At 32.5% G+C, this 22,390-nt stretch overlaps 1 protein-coding gene across 3 annotated transcripts in view; it reads right to left on the reverse strand.

Moving 5' to 3' along the window:
* LOC114338964 (uncharacterized) overlaps positions 1 to 21,925 on the reverse strand; it is a 66,539-nt gene extending 44,614 nt beyond the window's left edge. The window contains exons 1-5 of one of the 3 annotated variants that reach the window (XR_007697617.1): positions 21,576 to 21,925; positions 21,225 to 21,297; positions 14,109 to 14,259; positions 8,848 to 9,158; positions 417 to 552 (exon numbers count right to left, since the gene is read on the reverse strand). Coding sequence is in view for 2 of the 3 variants with exons in the window: in XM_050648782.1 (XP_050504739.1) it covers positions 417 to 552; positions 8,848 to 9,158; positions 14,109 to 14,259; positions 21,225 to 21,297; positions 21,576 to 21,579 (675 nt within the window). In the remaining variant the exon portion in view is untranslated. The remainder of the gene's footprint in view (positions 1 to 416; positions 553 to 8,847; positions 9,159 to 14,108; positions 14,260 to 21,224; positions 21,298 to 21,575) is intronic. The other 2 variants (XM_050648782.1, XM_050648783.1) reach the window with 2 other exon arrangements.
* Between the last annotated feature and the right edge of the window lie 465 nt (positions 21,926 to 22,390).

A 22,390-nucleotide genomic window follows, 5' to 3' on the forward strand; every position in this document is an offset into this window, starting at 1 on the left:
TAGGCGCATACAACCCTTTATAGGACTTTTCTTTGGGCCTTCTAATAGAGCTTTCCTTTGGGCTCTCTCTCCAAGGTGAGCTTTCCTTTGGGCTCTCTCTTCCTAGGTGGTTCGTTGTATTCTATGGTTTGGTGGTATCCATTTAATAATCAGCTGGACGTGCCTGTACCATTATTGTTCAAGTGAGCCTTGAACTCACATCCGTCGTCTTATTTAGTCGTTATGAATCCTATTCTTACGGATACTACTGATGCCATGTCCTATGGCATCCTATGGCAAAATTGTGTTTTGACGGGAGAACATTTCGACCTAAATTCGTATGGTATTTTTTTGCATTAAAAACATTACGAAAATAATATAATTACTTTTTATAATGAGAATATAATGTTAGACTAAAATAACTAAGCCATTATTACCTCATCTAACACATGTTTATTCATCTCGATATGTTGATTGAATACTCTATCAATATCTTCATTTAAAATGTAATTGTTTATTATTATATCTTCGGTAACTCTTAACAGAAATTGTAAATACTCATGTTCGCCGATTCTAGAAATTGAAAAATGTATTATGTTATTAGATCTAATAGGCCTGGATCCCGCGTACCAAATAAAAGATTATTAATAGCAAGCTGAAAATTTGTTCATAGCGTCGAGTCGGACAAACTTTAATGTATGGGAATACTGGAACAGTGGAAGCTTTAATTGTGAATCGTGATAAACGTGTCATCCTGACAAGTTTATGATTGTGAAAACTAGCAGGCTGTTTTTAAGTTTATTTTGTAGCAACGTTATATAATATTGGGGCCGTGCAAGTTCGGAAAAGCGACACCTCGTTTCATAGCTCAGCAACATTTTTCGCACTTTTAATTATATTGGCCAATTATATTAGTCCTGGTTGCTGAAACATAATTGTCAATTTCATAGCCCAAAAAAATTATAAGAAGAAAAAGTAATATTAAGACTAAAAAAATTTATGTTATTAAAAGGTAAACAATTGTATGTAGTAAATAAAATTAATTATTAAAATGCACTACTACAAGCAAAATATAATTAATTAAATTTAATTTTATACAGGATGTTTCATTGGGAAACGGAAATACTTGATTGAATGGTGCATAGAGTTCACTGAGGCGATTCTAAATATACCACATTTATTGCCTTACCGATTTTTATAAGCGAGTTATAGGGTGTTTTATCGATTTTGCCCATTTCTTTTTGGACCCATAACTTTAGAACCACCCTGTAGATTTTTTGGATACACATATGTCTCATTTAAAACTTAAACCATCCAATTACTAATCACAAGAAAAATACAGGTCCGGACTAAAAAAAATATAAATCATTTGTGACCTTGAAACACCACCCTGTATATTGAAATTTTTAGAATCAGTTTACATATTTGAAAAGAGCACAAAAACTAAGTTTAATGGTTCGCTTAAATTTTTCGGCTAGACCATTTTATGACTTTAATTTTGAAATTATATTGACGTTTAAAAAACTCTTAGATTAAAAAGCAGGTATTATTAACTTTTAATAATAAATTATTAAAGTTAATGAACAAATACTCATTTTAAAAACAATCAATACTTATTTACTACATTTGAACTTCCCATTTACTTATCACAAGAAAAATCCAGGTCCGGATTAACAAAAAACATAAAGTAATTGTGACCTTGAAAGAACCCTGTATATTGAAAATTTCCAAATTGGTTTGCACATTTGAAAAGAACACAAAAAACTGAGCTTATAGGTTCGCTTTAATTTTTTTCAAAAAAAAATGTAATACCTTTAATTTTGAAATTAACTCTATTGAAATTTTTTATAACTCTGAGATTAAAAATCAGGTATTACTGGTATTAGTAAGTTTTAATAATAAGTAATGACTAAATACTCATTTTAAGCGTAATCAGTAATCATTTACTACATTGGAGCGACCCATTTACTAATCACAAGTAAAATCTAGGTCCGGATTAAGAAAAAAATATAATGTTATAAATAATAGTTACCTTGAAAAAACACTCTGTATATTGAAATTTCAAAATCCCTTTAAACATTTGAAAAGAGCACAAAAACTAAATGTAAAGACTCGCTTTAATTTTTTGCGCAGACAATTTAATGAAATTACTTTTGAAATTATATCGAAATTTTTGTTAGAGTTCTCAGAGTTCTTAAAAATTTCGGCATAAACTCAGTTTTTTGTGCTCTTTTCAAATGTGCAAACCAATTTGGAAAATTTCAATATACAGGGTGTTGTTTCAAGGTCACAATTACTTTTAAGTTTTTTTGTTGATCCGGACCTGGGTTTTTCTTGTGATTAGTAGATGGATCGTTCTAATGTAGTAAATAAGTATTGATTATTTTTAGAATGAGTATTTGTTCATTAACATGAATAATTTATTATTAAAAGTTAATAATACCTGCTTTTTAATCTAAGAATTCTTAAAAACTTGAATATTATTTCAAAATTAAAGTCATTAAATTGTCTGGCCGAAAAATTTAAGCGAACCATTAAACTTAGTTTTTGTGCTCTTTTCAAATATGCAAATGGATTTTAAAAATTTCAATATACAGGGTGTTGTTTCAAGGTCACAAAGGATTTAAAATTTTTTGTTAGACCGGACCTGGATTTTTCTTGTGATTAGTAGTCGGATGGGTTGTGTTGTAAATGGGACATGTGTGTACCAAATATCAAAAAATATACAGGGTGGTTCTAAAGTTATGGGTCCAGAAAGAAATGGGCAAAATCGATAAAACACCCTGTAACTCGGTTATAAAAATCGGTGAGGCAATAAATGTGGTATATCTAGAACCGCCTCAGTGACCTCTATTCACCATTCAAGTATTTCCGTTTCCCAATGAAACACCCTGTATAATAATTGCATATCATATCAATATTGTGCAGCAAAATATAATTTTTCTTCTTCATTGACAGTAGATATGAAATATACGTCAATTTGACAATTTCAATTGACAATGAATTATTTAAGAAAGTTGCAAGATTTCCGAATTTCTTCACTATTCGCACACGATTGTTTCACGTATCCCCTCAGCCGTATGAAAAAATGTTTGTCCGACAAAAATGTTGGCCATTTTAACCAGTTCGAGCCGTAGAACATGTCAAATGACAGGAATTATGTTGGTGATAAATAACAGTAAGATTTTTGCATGAGAGTTTAATGAAAGGGTAAAAAATCAATTGACGAAGTTCTGTCCGACAAAATTCATTACTTAAATAAACTTAAAATCAGTCTGCTAGGTTTCACAATCACAAACTTGTCCGGATGAAACATTTATTACATTCCACAATTAAAGATTCCTCTGGTCCAGTGTTCCCATACATCAAAGTTTGTCCGACTCGACACCCTTAAGCTATGATCAAATTTTCAGCTTGCTATTGATAATATTTTATTTGGTATACGGGATCCAGGACTCTTATATCTATTATATCAAAATGGTTCCCCATTTTTCTATGATATATTGCAATATTATAAGATAAGCATTAAAATCTGAAAGTGAAGGAATAATAAATAACGCAAGAACTATTAACAACATACGACATATGAGGATGACACTTGACACTGCGATTATGGCAAGCTCAGCTGAACAACTTCAACTATGTACTACTAAACAAGACAAGCATCTAGTATATGACAATAATAAAGAAAATAAATATACAAACAAACATACACTTGGAAGATGTAGGTACCGATAGAAAGGGTTGAAAAATACAAATGCCTGGGAACCTGGACCTCAGAAAATAATGATACAACAAACGAAATAAGGGTTAGGGATAGAAATAGCAAGAAATGTGTTTGTAAAAATTAAGACAATTATATGCATTAAAGACGTTAGATTGGATTGGTTGGTAAAGGGGATTAATATTGATATGACCCAAGATAGAATTGTATGGAGAAAATAAATTAGGGAAGCCGACCCCGCATAGGGATAAGGCAAAGAGAATGATGAAAGACGTTAGATTGGAACTTAAAGTAAAAGCTTTGAGATGTTACGTGTTTTCGGTACTACAATATGGACTTGGAAACTGGACACTTAACCAAAAACACATAAATAAGCTACATTCATTTGTAATGTGGTGTTACAGAAAAGTGCTTAGAATAACAATAACATGGACGCAGAAGAAAACGAACACGGAAGTTTTGCGAGCAATGGACAAAATAATACGAAATAACAAACGCAATAATAATAAAAAAATTGCAATATCTGAGACACAATGAGAGCACAGCGATATGAAATGCTAAGATTGATAATAATGGGAAAGAAAAGAGGAGAAAAGAGTAGGTACCTATGTCAAAAAGAGGAGTGTCATGTAGTGATGTTGATTATAGTTACTTTCGAGTATTCTTTACAAATCGTTACTTTTGTATAAAGTAATCATTTAAAGTATTCGTTATTTTGATTACTTTGATTACTTTTGTATATGAGTACCGGTAATCATATTGAGAATCGCATTTCTCAGTACATATTTTGTATTAGTAGGATACTTTGATTACTATGATTACTAGAGAGCGGAATATATGCAAAGTGCATATAGATGCATATATTGCATATTTTCAGACAACAAACACAACATTGCATATTTAAGCTAAACACGATTTATTTTGCATATTTTAAAAATAAATTATATAAAAGTTTAAAATTTTCCTCTCTTAGTTGGAATTTTATAACTTCGATATGAACGAGCTCGTTATTTATCTATCTATCGCTCATCTGGACTTTCCCATTACTACCTGAATTTAACAATTATGGGTGTTCCCAGAAAAATATTATTTTATTAGCGTAGCAAGTCGTAGGTACCTACCTGCTTTTAAGGGTCTAATAATTATTTTGTCAGTTTCCGGCCAACATTTGTTTAAAGTAAACGTTGTATCGTATTTAGTGTTTTTGAAGTGATTGGTATATGGTACATTCCATGTCAAATCACTCAGGCAAAAAATTTTGGATCTCCGATTTGTCTGAAAATTGGTATATAGCTTCTGCGGGACGTAAAAATAAGATATTAAGGTCAAAAAATCTTCTTCTTCTTTTTTTCTCAAAATGTTATTTTATGCGATTTTACAGTGATTTGGTGTTTATTTAAACAAATTTGCATTTTCTGTCGTAAAGTATCAATGAAAAACATAATATTTTAATAGAAAGGACTCAAAAATGTCATTATATGGCATTATAACAAGTTATTTTGAATCAAAACAAGTTTTTGATCAAATTTTATAGTGTAAAAAACGTTAAAATATCGTTTTTTACGTTTTCCTCCATTCCCAAAATACATCATCATCGATTTGGCTGAAAATTTGCCCACAGATAGCCAAAAGATAGGACTTTAAGTGGTTAGAAGGATTTGAATTATATTACAATACCAAAAAAGTTACATGCAGTAATATCAGACTCAAAAGTATATATTAGTCCAGTCGGGATAGCATTTGACCTTGAATGCCGAGCTGCCCAAAATTTAATTTTTCTGATCTTTAGGGGAGTCAATAGTAGCCTAAATTTAAAATCACGAATGAATTCCTCCGTTACGTTAGCCGCCATCTTGATTTTAAAGGAGAACCTGTTTTGCTCAATATCTCCGCCATTTTTAACTTTTCGACAAAAATGGTAGGAACTGAAATTATTCCAAATAAATCGTATTTACAATTATAACAATTTCTTTTTAACAATTTTTGTCGTGAGGTCGATATTTTCGAGTTAATTGTACTTACAGTAGATGCCTATATTTTTTACTATAATATTGCATGTAACTTTTTTTGTATTGTAATATAATTCAAATCCTTCTCACCACTTAAAGTCCTATGTTTTGTCTATTTGTGGGCAAACTTTCAGCCAAATCGATTATAATGTATTTTGGGAATGGAGAAAAATGTAAAAAACGGTATTTTACCGTTTTCTACAATATAAAATTTGATCAAAAGCTTGTTTTGAATCAAAGTAACTTGTTATAATGCCATATAATGACATTTTTAAGTCCCTTCTATTAAAATATTATGTTTTCCATTGATACTTTACGATAGAAAATGCAAATTTGTATAAATAAACACCAAATCACTGTAAAATCGCATAAAATAACATTTTGAGAAAAAAAGAAGAAGATTTTTTGACCTTAAATATCTTATTTTTACGTCCCGCAGAAGCTATATACCAATTTTCAGACAAATCGGAGGTCCAAAATTTTTTTTGTTCCAAAATTGAGTGATTTGAAATGGAATGACCCATATATTAAATTTAAATATATCTACCATTCAAAAAAGTGCTTGGATAAAGTGTTTTCCCGAGTTAAAGCTAAGTGGAGACAAAGTATTTTGCAAGGCCTGTTCCAAAATCGTAAGTTACATTCATTTTCACATTTTCTTTTTTAAATGAGGAACTGACAAACAAAAGCATCATGTCCCACAAAAGAAATTTTTCTGGAAAGAGTGTTTTTATTCAACAAATTCGCTTTTACTTCTATAAAGACGGATATAGAGAGAAGCATCAAAATACAAAAATCCATCAAATTGTAGACAATTCCGCTTTTGTTCTTCAGCTTAAGTAACGTACTTTGTTCTTTAAGTAAAGTACAAATTGCTAAAGAACTTATGTTCATAAAAGTTAATTTTAGTTTTTTACCAGATCTAATAAAGTCATTAGAACAAAGGAATTTACAATTAAGTGATTCGGTTAATCTTGTTAACACTTTTTCTGCTCATTGTCAAAAAATTCCCGGAAATACAGGGATTACAATTAGAAATAAATTAAAAAATGTTTTAGAAAAAAATGAGGGCTTCGATTGTTTGAGGAAAGTTGTAGGTATTTTTGAAGGCAACTTTTCTGAAGATCTTACGACTTAATATATTGTTTTATTTTTGAGTATTTTTAATATGCATTTGCATATTTAGACAAATTTAGAAAAAATACCTGCATATTTGTAGTAAAAGTAATGCATATATATGCGCATATTTTGGTAATGTTGTGTTGCATATATTCCGCTCTCTAATGATTACTCTTGTATTTGAGTACCGGTAATCATATCGAGAATCGCACTTCTCAGTATTTCTTATAAGTATAAGATCCGATATAACGACCTTCACCGATCTATTTAAATGGATAGAAATTAAATGATATGTAATTGTTCTGTCATTGCTGCTCCACAATATCAGTAATCTTGAGTAATCTGTTTGCATCAATTAAGTGCCAAAAACAAACCCTCGAAACTCTAGATGACGTACCTTAGCAGTAACCCTTGGCACCCAGGTGCTTCGGAGGTCGGTTCTGATTGCAAAATCGTGTTCAGTGACCCCAAATACCCCGAAATAAGAAAATCTGGCCCCTAATATACTGATTTTAACATGTTTACTCATTTTTCGATGCGTTTTATACACTTTAAAATATAATAATGCATTTCCACCTATTTTTTTTATTGTAGACTTTTTACCAGATGTCATCCTAATCCTAAATATAATGCAAAAAGTTGCAAGTCTCTATATACCTACTATATTTAAAGGTGATACAGTAGCGATCAACAGGTAGCCAAAACGCGTTCCAAGATTGCGGCTGTAATTTTGAATATTTTTTCGAGATATTTGGCACACGTATTCGTAATATAATAAAGAATGGCGGTACAGAGCCCAATTTGAAAAATATATTAATATGTGGAAATTACTCTGTAATTAAATACAATATTAAAAAAACGAGCCTGTATCGCCATTAAGAAGAACAAAAAAATACACTTTCTTCAACTTTTTTATCCGATGCCTAGATTTTGTGTCATTTTGGAACTACTAATGATATAAAAAATTTTAGTAGTTCCAAAATGACACAAAATCTAGGCATCGGATAAAAAAGTTTATTTGAAGAAAGTTTATTTTTTTGTTCTTCTTAATGGCGGTACAGGCTCGTTTTTTTTAATATTGTATTTAATTACAGAGTAATTTCCACATATTAATATATTTTTCAAATTGGGCTCTGTACAACCATTCTTTATTATATTACGAATACGTGTGCCAAATATCTCGAAAAAATATTCAAAATTACAGCCGCAATCTTGGAACGCGTTTTCGCTACCTGTTGATCGCTACTGTTTCCTCTTAAATGCCCTGGTCTAATAAAAACAATGCCTTACCTACATGTAAAATTAAAGTTGATGATCATAGTGTAGAAATATTATCATTTTCCGGTCAATCTAAGCTATTTTTTTCTAGGCCTGATAATAATAGTGTGTATTTATTATTAAAATGTGTGTTGCATTTTTATTTTCAAAAGAACTAACATCTGTGAAATTCTGTGAATTATCTACCTCGACAAATCGTATAGATATCTGTTTCTGGGTGCATGCTTTGTTAAATGATATACCTCCCTCTGTTTCAGCTACTTCTCAGCCCGCTGTAATCCTATAAAACTCTTCATAGCCTTCGCCCTTCATAGATAAAATTTTAGTTAACTATACTGATACCGAACACTCGTGGAATACCGGTCCGACTCCGATATTAACCGAGTAGATACAATACTCAAAATCAAAATAAGTACTCGCTCTGATACGACTGGTACGAAGTAATATAAATATAACGAAGTAATCAGAGTAATCAAAGTAACGATTTACCTCTCTGCATAGTAATAGTTACTTTCGGTATTCGTAAGTAACGAGTACGTTGTAACGAATAGTTACTTTTTCAACATCACTAGTGTCATGGTTGAAAAATTTAAGGAAATAGTTTAAATGAAGTCCAATAGGACTCTTCAGAACAGCGGTAGATAGAGTAAAGATAATGGTTATGATGATTATAAAATTGATAAGTTGAAACACGGATAATATCTTTTCAGTTGGTTTGTAATGTGATTAAAAACTTACGAACTAGAACTCTTCGAATCTCCCATTCCTGATTTTTTCTCAAATAGTCTTCGAGCACTTTCTGTCATGATTCCATCTTCTTCATTGATAGTGTTTGTAGAACAAGAAACGGTAGAAATGCCATTCATGATCGGCTTTTTCTTTTGTCTGTAATGAGTTAACTGGCGGTTATGGTCATATTTGCGCGGAGGACATGACATGAAAGGATCAGTATCTGTGTTTGTGGAACGAGATGAATAACAATGGTTCTTTTTTGTCTTCAATTTTCGTGGAATTCGATCCATCGATTGAGATCTAAATTTTCGGCACATCTAAAATAGTTAATTATGTAGTTATTTTGACATGTTTTATTGATTTCAAAAAAGCATTTGACAAGGTCCAACCCGATGAACTAATTAATATCTTAGCTGAAAAACATTGACAACCGCGACATCAGAGTAATTTCAAACCTCTACTGGAACCAGAAAGTAAAAAGAAGAATTAAAGATCAAATTTCGGAAGAAATAGAAATTCTTCGGGGTGTAAGACAGCGCTGTATATTGTCACCATTGATGTTTAATGTTTATAGCGAAGTTGTCTAGCAAGAAGCTTTAGGAGAGTGTAAAGGTACGATTGCAATATGTTGTAAAGTGAAAGGTAAGTGAAAGTGAAATGAGTGTAAAGGTATGTTGCAATTGAACGAAATCATAAGATCCACAAAAAAAGATGACATATTGTTGGTGATGGGAGATTTCAACGCCAAGATTGGAAAAGGAAAAGTGGATGGATGTGTGGGAGAATTTGGCTTGGGAGAAAGAAATGAAAGGGGGACAGACTTGTCGAATTCTGCCAAAGCGAGGAGCTGGTAGTAATGAATACCTTATTTAAATTACCCAAAATAAGACTTTATACCTGGATATCACCGGCGGATTCGGAAGATCACATTGTAAGAAACCAGATAGATTACATTTTAATCAAATCCAGATATAAAAACACTATAAAGTCTGTGAGAACATTTCCCGGAGCTGACATAAATTCAGATCATAATCCATTAGTAGGCGTAATGAAGATAAATCTGAAAAAGATCCAAAAACAAACAAATATACCACGATTTGATGTCTCAAATTTAAAAGAAGAACCTATACGTCAGAGCCTAAAAGAAGAAATAAATGATAACTTAAAGAAAATCAAACAAGACGTGATAAAAACAACAGATGTTAATGACAAATGGAACATGATACAAGAAACGTTAGTAGAGGCAGGAAAGAAGATATTACCCACAAAAATAATAAAAAAACAGAGATGGATGACTTCAGAAATCCTAGAGCTAATGGAGGAAAGAAGGAAACATAAAGGCAAAACAAACAGTAAACATAAAGGCAAATAGTAAGGCAAAATACAAGAAAATCCAGAGATTAATAGGAAAGAAAATAAAAGAGGCCAAATCCACCTGGCTGGCAAATCAATGTAGTGAAATAGAAGAATATTCTAAAAAGTATGATAGCTTTAACATGCACAAGAAAATAAAGGAAATCACAAATACACAGCGAAAAAGAAAGATGGACTTCTTAAAGACATAAATGGAAAAATTATTATATAAGTCAAAGAGAAGTTAAAAAAGTGGAAGACATACATAACAGATCTGTTTGAGGATAACAGACAAGAACCGGAAGAAATCGACAGCGAAACGGGACCAGAGATCATAATGGAGGAAATTGAACAAGCAAACGAAACGCAAAAAACGGAAAAACTGTGGGTCCAGACGAAATACCTGCGGAATTACTGAAATGTCTAGACGATGAAACTCTACCGGTACTACTGGATCTGTTTAATGAAGTATATAAAACCGGAAAAATCCCTCAGGAATGGTTGGTGTCCACCTTTGTAACAATACCAAAAACAATATATGCCAAAGATTGTTCGCACTATAGGACAATATCACTAATAAGCCACACCCTCAAAATATTTCTAAAGGTGATTCATGTAAGATTATACAGAAAGCTAGACTATTGATTATTGAAGCTAGAATATTAAGACACTGCTTACAAACAAACACCTTCAGTTGCCTCTCAGATTGAGGGCTCTAAGATGCTACATATTTTCTATATTGCTATATGGAATGGAAGCTTGGACATTGAAGAGACAACACATAAGAAGAATAGAGGCGTTCGAAATGTAGTGTTACAGAAGAATATTGAAAATTCAGTGGGTTCAAAGGATTACCAATGTTGAAGTGCTAAGACGTTTAAATAAGGAGTTAGAAATTATGAAAAGTGTTATGAAAGGAATGGAAACGCATCTCCTGGCTGAGGAACCTTAGATAATTGTTTAACTGTAGTTCATTACAACTATTCAGAGCAGCAGCCAACAAAGTGACCATAGCCATTATGATATCCAACCTCCGATAGGAGAGGGAACTTTAAGAAGAAGAAAGGTACGATTCCGAAAACAACTGCAGGCGTCAGACGGCAACTGCAGAGTTGACTCCGTGACATACGTCACTACTTTGTATTATTTATTTGTATAATTATTAGCAACGGGCGTTCTGCCGGACAGCGGTTGCAGTCAGATGTCGGAATCAGTCTCTTACAAATTAATAGAGCAAAGTAGTGACGTCCGTCACGGCGACAACTGCAAGTGACGTCTGCAGTAGCCGTCTGCCGCCTGCAGTCGTTGTCGGAATCGTACCTTAAGGACGGATGCTCATAAATGGTGAAATTCCTAATAATATAAGATATGCCGATGACACTGCCGTATTTACTTCAACCGCCGTGTTTAAAACCGGTGAGTTAGCCCGAGTCTTATCCGGTTCTTATGCCTGGTTGCACCAATAAATCTTAATCTTAAAACTTGCCTTAAGCTCAACTTATGAAATATACGCGTTGCACCACTGAGTCTTAGATCAATTTTCAGCTTGCCATAATGGATTGCCACGTGGATTGTATCTTAAACTGATCAATTAAGACGTGCAGTCCCGGATTAAGAATCTTGAGGCCCATAGGCAACCCAAGCTATGAGGCCCCTTAAGGCCTCCGCCTTCTCTCTCCAAAACCACCTCGGTCAACCCCTCCATCTCCATCCTATCTGCAGTTTTAAGTTCAATCCCTTCTCTCTGCAATGATTTACTGACAGCGTTGATGCATTCTAAAATTGTTACCCAAAACTTATTCATTACGAATGTTTCTTGAACTGTTTCATCCTTTTGATTAGTGTTTTCAGCAGGGGAATGCACAGCAGATTTAAAGAGGTTGTAACCTTTAGACAAAGCTCTTGTTGCGTTAGCCCTTGAATTCCATCGAATGCTGCTTATTCTTTTAATGATTAGATCGTGGCGAATGGGATAGCTTAGTGGAGTTTCATTTAAGCATTTGATTATAACTTTTCAACGGTTGGTAGAGGCTGAAAAAAAATTGTACACGGACTGAACAAACCCCAAATACGATATTGCTCCAACGCCACTTTCAGCAGCACTTACTAAAACTAAATTAAGCGAGTGTGCGACAAAAGGAATGCAAATTGCAAGTTTGTTAATCTTAGATAAATGAGCCTGGATACCATTACATTTGCCTGACATGTTTGCTGAATGATTGTCCCCTCATGTCGTTTACATTAATGCTAATCGTTTAAAACGACTAAAACAGCAAAAGAAAGATTTTCTCCAGTATGGCTACTTATATGTATGAATGTGAGAAAACCATCATACACTTTACCATCAGCTGGATTTACATATCTTAATAAATAGTCAACTGGTCAATATGAGACAAATCTGGTATTGAATCGACACGTATGGAGTAGTATTTGGCTTGCTTAATTTCTTTAACAATTGTATTCAAAACGTGTTTTCCCATTACTTCTATTATTTCTTCCCAGATCTTTGAAGAAAAGTAAGAAGGCTTTAAAGTACCCTTTTCCATACTTAGCTAAGTGAGAGTTTAAAGAGTATCGTACTCTGCAAGTAGCTCTAAAATGTCTAAGTAGTTTCCATTATTTTGTGAACGAAGGATCTCTGTATCACTTCTAAACGCTAATCCGCGAGAAGATAGAAACTTACCCACAGAGACTACTCTTTTTAGAACTTATATGCAGTAATCTCGTTCTTAATTAAATTAATTTTCCAAAGAGCTGTCAATTTGACCATGAAGACGCTGCCTGCCGATGAGTGTTCGCCATGTTCGCCAAAAAGAATACATGGAAAGCAGTAAAAATTTCCATTTGAGAAAGAGTACATTGTATAGCCAATCTCTTTTAATTTTTGTTACACTGATATATTTTCAGCAACCATAGATTGTGTAAAAAATCTTGTAATGCCTTCAAAATTTCTTTTTGATGCTGAAAAACTTCCATCAAGATTTTTACATTCTGAAGAATCTTTCCCAATCCAAAATTTCCATATTTCTTCAGTTATGGTATTCCATAATCCTGTTGTTTCCGAATTCTGGGCCCAATTTACCTTCAACTTAAATTTTTAGCTTGGATTCGGTTTCTGGTTCTTTTCTTGAACTGGAATATAACTGTCATTGTATGTTTTTTCATCTTTTTCAGTTACGGAAACTATGTTTCCTCAGCTTTTCCTATTTCATCACGTGCCTTTTCATTGGTTGCAGCTTCATTAGCTGTGGATTTACGTGTGAAACCGAGTTTATGGTATTGCGCGATATTTGAATTTTTCAACATATTATATTGTTTATATATTTTATTTAATTCTAATTACATATTATTTTTTCGTTTTGGGCCCTACGAGGCCCCCTTTGGGGCCGAGACCCTAGGCAATTGCCTACTTTGCCTAATCTTTAATCCGGCACTGAAGACGTGCTAAGATAGACGAGCCCTATCTATAAGCTGAGCTGGGCTAAGCTGGAGCTTAAGATTTGTTGGTGCTACCATTACCAAGCATTAATGTTTCATGTGAGATTAATGTCCGGTTGCACCAACAGATCTTAAGCTTAAGTCGAGAATATCATAAGAATTAATATAATATAATTATAATTACAATAAGAATACCATAATATAATAATAGATATAATTGATAATAAGGTAAGAATCTAAAATTATGATGCAACGTAAGTGATACTCAAGGAGGCCCTATCTATAAGTAAAGCTTAGCTAAGCTGGAGCTTAAGATCTGTTGGTGTAACCAGGCATAAGATTACGATTTAGGACCGGGACAAAGTGCGATCATGAGATTGTCTTAGAAATAAGTTTATATGTGACAACAAGGTATTTAAAACCTTTTCTGATTTTATTATGATGCACGTGAAAATGATAATGATAGAGATACTTACTGTTGCGTCTGAGCCCCAATCAAGAGGATTTCTTCTAGCCCGAGGTCGAGGTAATAATAATGCTGTATCGCTGGTATTGTCTGGAGAATATGTACAAACATGACCTTTGGGGACATCATAGTAAGGAATATGCACAAAGTTGGAAAAATGTCTGAAAATTAGTTTCAATTAAGGCCATCGGTACATAATTCGCAAATATTTTACGGCTATCCCTACTTTTTCTGTCTTTACAAGTAGTCCAGGGCGCATCTGTTTTGAGATGGACGTTGAGAGGTGACTCAAATGTTTTTGCAGAAATTGCTTGAAAGTAAATCAAATAATAATATTTGAGTTATCCTCCTTCTCAAAAAGGTCCGGAACATTGTTTAAATAATCAAAATGTCAAAAAATTAAGGAAAAATTCGATTTTTTTCTTGGTTTTTTGATTATAACTTTAAAAGTATTCATTTCCAAGAAAAGTTGTACTGACATAAACGTTGCATAATTAAATTTACTACAATATAGAATGGGTTAAAAATTTAAAAAATAGTCACCCTTGTTGCAAAATAGCAATAATTGTGAAAAAAACATACAAAAACAAGTATTCGCATTTTACGTTTTTCAACCATCTATGCTACACTTAGGACCTTCATGTTTCACCCAGAAAAACCTTATGATACAATAAAACAATACTGTTAACTTCATTAAGATTGTTTCAATAGATTTTGCAAAATAAATTTTGCAATCCAGCTTTCGCAAAAAAAGTTCATTTTTTCAAAATGTTACAGGACTAAAAATAAAGCAGATAGCAAGTTGAAATTTTTTTTGCGTATAGAAGGGTACTGTACCTTTCATTTGCAATTTTCAAAATTAAAATCGATTAATTACCACGGCGTCAGAAAATTTTTGAAATAAACAATAATTTTTGGTGCTACGCGCAGGACAGCGGTGTTCTATTCACACAAGTTGATTTCCACCAAAATTTCTTCCTATCTTTATCTAATATATTATTTTCTTACTCTATATTTTGTTGTATTTTAATATTTTAATTCCACAAAAATCAAACTAATTTTATTATTGTTTGTAAAATATTGTTTAAACAATTGAATATGTTTAAAAATAATAAACTTTTATTATTTAAGTTAAAATATATTAACAAAGAAAGTTTCTGCTAATAAAAGTGTTATTTTAAAGGATAGAGTATGTGTTTTTATTTTGCAATAAACAAATTTATTTATTTATATCGAAATGTAATAAAAATTAAAATGTATCAATCATTATCAAAGGTCATTGGAATGCCCAATCAGAGAAAACTATCCGCTGTCCTGCGCGTAGCACCAATAATTAATGTTTATTTAAAAAAATTCCTGACGCCGTGGTGTTAATCGATTTTAATTTTGCAAAATTGCAAATGAAAGGTACAATACACTTCTATAGGCAAAAAAATTTTCAACTTGCTATCTGCTTTATTTTCAGTCCTGTAACATTTTGAAAAAATGAATTTTTTTTACGAAAGCTGGATTGCAAAATTTATTTTGCAAAATCTATTGAACCCATCCTAATGAAATTTACAGCATTGTTTTACTGTATAATAAAGTTTTTCAGAGTGAAATACGAAGGTCCTAAGTGTAGCATAAATGGTTGAAAAACGTAAAATGCGAATACTTGTTTTTGTATGTTTTTTTCACAATTATTGCTACTTTGCAACAAGGGTGACTATTTTTAAAATTTTTAACCAATTCTATATTGTAGTAAATTTAATTATGCAACTTTTATGTCAGTACAACTTTTCTCGGAAATGAATACTTTTAAAGTTATAATCAAAAAACCAAGAAAAAAATCGAATTTTTCCTTAATTTTTTGACATTTTGATTATTTAAACAATGTTCCGGACCTTTTTGAGAGGGAGGATAACTCAAATATTATTATTTGATTTATTTTCAAGCCATTTATGCAAAAAAATTTGAGTCACCTCTCAACGTCCAAATGTACTAATATTTTTACAGATGGGCCCTGGTCTAAAGGCAAATTACGTGTAGTAAAATTCTCACTGGTATGGATATGTAAACTTTACTTGACGATGTCATCATTAACTTTAAAGATGGCTTTTGAATGTTCTTGGATAACTGTTACTTGTATAATTAGGTGCCTTAATTATTAATTCAGTTAATTAATATGATAATTGTTTCACTATGTATTCAGGGATTGTAATAATTTATCTACTGTACAACAAAAACTAATAATCAATCGAGAAAAGGGGAAAAGTGATAAAGTGATTTTTTAATAATATATTGTTACTATGAAACGCTTACAATTTTGAACATCTTTAACAACAAAATACTTGGATCACTAAATATATCCTGGTGTATTCTCTGCTTTGGATCTTCCATAAATAATAAACAATAAATAACTTTTTATTAAGTTCACGTCTTAAATAAATTATTTATCGAATACACTATCAATATTATTTAATCAACAACTGAAAATATTCCCGGTGATATGTCAAATATTTAAAATTGTCACTGATTGTCACTGTCTGACTGACAATATGCTGACAATATTCTATTCGACTGAGTGCATTGTATGACAAAGATAGATTTGGAAAATATTACCACGGACATTGTGTTCATTTTTTTCGAATTCTGAAAAAACCAATAAATATTTTTCAAAAATTTAAACGCAGAATGAAAGACTAAAGTATTACCGAGGGTCGAAAGTCCCTTAGAATCAATAAAAAGTTTATTTTAAATGAGATATTTGAAATTAAAAATTACACTAAATTTTCTCTTAGTTTTTCACCCCTGTAACTTATTAAAATAAACATTATAGAAGTTTTCAGGGACTTTCGGCCCTCGCTAATAACGTAATCTTTCATTCTGCCTTTAAATTTTTCAAAAATACTTATAACTTTTCTCAAGATTCGAAAAAAATTAATCCCATTTGAATAGCATTTTAGCTGAAACTACGGATCCCATCCTCTTAAAATTACAATCATAAACACAAATAACATACACTGTGTCCGTAAAGTATGGTACAAATTCTTTTTTAGCTAAACAGAGCATTTTAAGAAATAATCCTGAAACACGTCGATTTTTGATTTTAATTTACGGTGTTTTAAAATAATATTCTAATATACAGGGTGAATTACTTTCGAGTAATGACGTCACCGTCATTTTTTTTAAATGGAACACCCCCATTTTGTCTCAATTTTCGGATTATTCTAGCTGAGCTGATTCCAAAAATGTATCACATATTGATTCAAATTGGTACAGGGTGGACAAAAATACAATAGTTTTGTGTATGCTCATATTATTAAAGTTTAATTAATTTTTGATATTAAATTAAAATATTCAACTAAACAATATCAAAAATTAATTAAAATTAAAATATAATTAAAATATCAAAAATAAAATAAGTATTTTCGAAAATATTGTTAATTTAACTAACGCGTTACTGTATGAACACACACAGATCTATTGTATTTTTGTCCACCCTGTACCAATTTGAATCAACATGTGATACATTTTTTGAATCAGCTCAGCTAGAGTAATCCGAAAATTGAGACAAAATGGGGGTGTTCCATTTAAAAAAAATGACGGTGACGTCATTACTCGAAAGTAATTCACCCTGTATATTAGAATATTGTTTTAAAATACGGTAAATTAAAATCAAAAATCGACGTGTTTCAGGTTTATTTCTTAAAATGCTCTGTTTAGCTAAAAAAGAATTTGTTCCATACTTTACGGACACAGTGTATAATGAATGCACCGACAATGGCATTTTCATTTCTAAAACTGATGCCTTTACCGTATTTCGGAGGGCACGTTCGTTAAGCCGTCTGTCCCCCTGAACTAGTGTGCATATCATAGTTACCTGAAACAGAGTTAAAAATGCAATTTCCGCTGATTAGTCTGAAAGGATCTCCCTAGCAAAAATGCCATGCGATATTATTATTACCAGAGAACGGCAGTTCTCGCCAGTGGCGCACACCCACACCCCCTACACGCGACACTATATATACACGAAATTTTCGATTTTCTAAATCTGACTGAATTGAAAATTGGGCCAACTCCCATCTTAAAGTTCAGGAAGACTCACCCATTCATATGTCAACCATACATTTTGGTCCAAGGGTGTGGATTTTACGGCCCTTCCTATTTAGGGTCTGTTTTTCGTTCTCGTCCCCAAAACTCCCAAAAACTTCGAAAATTTAAGTCCGACCTTTACGACTTCTAATAGTACTAATCATTACCTTTCCAACGCATGTCTAATTTTGAAAATCGGTTATACCATTAAAAAGTTACCGAGCTCAGAAGTATGACTCAATTTCTATTTAAAAAAGGGAAAATGTTTATGGATATGTATGTATGTATGTGTGGAAAAGTTAAATCGATCTGAATCTTTTTTCTATGTTTGAAGAGGGGTTCATGGCCGATTCAGAACCGGTGTAGTTTGTGACTTTTGACCACCTATAAGCTAGCTATAGGACTTGGTAAGTACAAAACGGCATTTTGGTTTTTTGGCAATTACTCAAAATTTCAACCTACGAATTGCGCCAATAACTGAGCGTTTGTAGAAGAACTCTAACGGTGTATACCTCATATCCGGGAAAATTCAAATTTTTAAGTTAAAGGCTTCATAAATATGATCAAATCTATTATCTATGGGAAAAACGGTTTTTCAAGCTCAATAATTTCTGTAATAGCTTCAGCGATCATAATTGACCTTATATGCATCAGATACTACTTGTCAATACGTTTCAAACTCATGTTTAGTGATCAAAATCGGTTAAGCCGTTTAGAAGTTATTAAGCTACAAATGTATAATCCAATTAACGATTATTCCCGAAATGGTTTATGTAGTTGTAGTGGTTACGACGCTAAATTTGATCTGGCAACGGGCAATCCGAGTTTATTTACCGGCCATCCCAATATTTTTTCAATCTATTTCGAATAGAAAAAAATCTAGTGTACATTCGATGGACTCTAGATCATTTGGGAGGTAATGCGACAAAGGCGGCCATTTATAAAGCTTAACGTGTAATGGAGAAACATTGCATTTAACATCATACATTTAGATTATAAATAACTTTAAACTACTGATACAAGAATAAAAAACCGCTAAACGCCGTAAAAATGAGTGGCTCATACAATATTCGAGCTACAAAAGATCTGATATGAATATTACGCGGCGCGAAAATGTATTTTCATTTTGATGCAAAATAAAATTTTAATTTTATTTTTAAAGATTTTTCCATAATATTTGCTAAATTTGAAGTAAACGCGCCACAAAAGAGTTTCAAAATTCAAACTGTATCAATGTTACTCTTTTGTGGCGCGTTTACTTCAAATTTAGCAAATATTATGGAAAAATCTTTTAAAATAAAACTAGAATTTTGTTTTGCATCAAAATGAAAATACATTTTGGCACCGCGTAATATTCATATCAGATCTTTTGTAGCTGGAATATTGTATGCGCTACTCATTTTTACGGCGTTTAGCGGTTTTTTATTCTTATTATTATACTCAGTGACATTAGAAGTGTTACACCTAGAAGGAATCATTTCTGGAACTTAATTTTTTGGCAACATGGTACATTTTCATCAATGATGAAACGATAACATTGACAAGACTTTTTATTGACATGTAATAAAAAAAAATTAATGTGTTTGGCGATCCCGTAGCTGAATACACTCCTGTACACGTCTAAGCATTAACAAAATGAGATTATCGATGTCTGCTTGTGGTACCTCGTTTCAAGCAACTTGAATTTCATGGATTAACTGTACCAGAGCCTATGGAGGATGGTGCAAAGTGGACAGTCTCCTCCCCATCATATCCCACACATGTTCGATAGGATTTAAACCCAGTGAAAGGGGTGGCCACGGCAAAAAATTAACACCAGCTTCTTGGAGAAAGTCCATAGTTCGACGAGCAATATGGGGACCCGCGTTGTCTTCCTGAAAAGGGTGTTTCGACGGCCGTCTAGATAAGGCAGTAAAGTGCTTTGTAAGATGTCATCAACATAACGCGCATCTGTCATACTGCCTCAAATAAACAAAAGTGGTGATCGGCTACCATAGGCAATAACCCCCCAAACCATTACTCCGATTGTCCTGTGTAGATGCCTCTCAACAGCAAACCCGATGTCTCGTCGCTCTTTAAGGCGGCGTCTTATCATCTTACGACCATCTTGCATACCTAAACAAAATCGCGATTCATCGCTGAATGCTGCATTATGCCATTCTGCCACCCAATGCTGCCCTTCTTTGCACCAATTCAAACATCGATGACAGTGGTACGCATTACAAAGGAAGCACTCGTCGTGGGCGAAATGAAACCAGTCCAAAGGCTGGAATGCTAAGGTATAGGGTACTTTTAGTAACAAGTCTACTTTCTACTCCAAACGATTGGTCAGCGATTTGACGCGTAGTAGCAAAACGGTCTCGCAGAGCCAGGAGTCTAAAGCGCCTATCTTGATGCCCTGTGGTACGCCTCAATAATATTAGTATTATTATACGTACATTATAATAATACACGTACAAAATTTATTTCGCCGAAGAGATGACGGTCGCGATGACGGTCGCGATGACGGTCGCAATGACGGTCGCCAATTCAATGCTTTTTCCCCTATCCAAAAATCGCACAACGTCCCTTAAGATGAAGGTCGCGATGACGGTCGTGAATTCAATGCTTTTTCCCCTATCCAAAAATCGCACAATGTCCCTAAAGAAGTTTTCACTAAAAAAAAACGATTGTTGGAAATGGAAAATTAAATTAAAAAAATGGAAAATGCCCCACTTTATGGAAAACTTTACTTAACTTTTTTTGGTTTTAGGACCTACTCTTCACAACCCAATAGGTCCCCATAACACTCGAGTAACTGCAAATTTAATATACCTACTTGCCTCCCTTACGATTATGTTTTATGATCCTGTAAAAGTTTTTCTAGGATACGAATTATGATATTTAATAATTTTTAAATTATAGTCACATGCATTCCAACACATAGGTAACAGTTGGAGCTGAAACTTCTTGTAATAATTTTTTGAATGCAACACTCATAAAATATTAAAACTATTAAAGAATAAAGTCTCTGGTATATAATTATATTAATCTTAAACCAAAATCTACTTACGTGACCTCGAATTGCATTGTTTTTTGTGATGTGCTGCAATGCGGGGAACTGCAGAAGGCGCGCCTGGCCAAAGCTTTCGGGGAAGAAAAATTAAAAGTACTTTTAGCATTGTTCAACTTGTTGTAATGGTGGCGCATGTGAAAATAAACATCCAAATCCTTATTTTTTAGAGTCATTAAAACCGTTAGAAAAGCTAACTTTATATAAAAATACGTAAGAAAATCTAAAAAGAAGCTAAAAGGTGTTTACGTTCACATAAATGTTTGTATTGTAGGTACCTGGTAGTTACAGGCGCGCACTTTAAAAACTTAAAAATCTATAAAATAAAAATATATACCTATTTGTACTTACCCATAATTACTATTTGTGATTAGACCATTGCGACTTTGATAATATGAAATACGAAATTTAAAGTGACGTTTGGAATCTGGGTAATATTTTAAAAAATATTTTTTTGATTTTATGACAGCGCGCAGTATTCACCAATGACGTTTACTGACTTATCTAAAAGAATATGATCACGATTCCACCTCCCGTAGCTTTAAGCAGAAGTTTAAATTCAGTAATAATTTAACAATATGTCATTGCATTATACATGTAGGAACAATTATAATGTTTGCTAACTAATAATTTGTGTTTTATTATTCATTTATTATGATTAACGTAAAATAGTAGTTAAAACATTGAAACACACAAGCCCTCATTTTTACCAAATATCCAAACCATAGACACAGCAAATTTTATTACGTGACCTCGGCTCAGTGTTGCCACTTGTAACACACATTCCCCTTTTTCGAGATTTTTTAACAAAAGGGAAAAACAGAATTTTTAGTAGTCAAAATTAAAAAAATGAAAAAAATTAAAAGATTATTTGAAGATAATTAAACATATCTTCTCCAAAAATGGTTAAATTTATTTGTAAAAGGTACATTTATAAAAATTCCTAAAAGAGCTACATCACAACAAAACGTTTTCGGAATTACAATTCCATCATCAGTGTTTATTGAAAGACCTTGAAAAGGCTTTTGACACGGTATCAAGACAAATATTATGGGAAATATTAGAGAAGAGACGTATTAGTAACAAAATTATAAGGGTAATTCAGAACATTTACAACAGCAATATGAATTATGTTATCAGTCAAAAACAACATCAAATTCACTTAC

Source organism: Diabrotica virgifera, chromosome 4 (genome assembly GCF_917563875.1).
Source record: "Diabrotica virgifera virgifera chromosome 4, PGI_DIABVI_V3a".
In the NCBI taxonomy this organism is placed as follows: Eukaryota; Metazoa; Arthropoda; class Insecta; order Coleoptera; family Chrysomelidae; genus Diabrotica; species Diabrotica virgifera.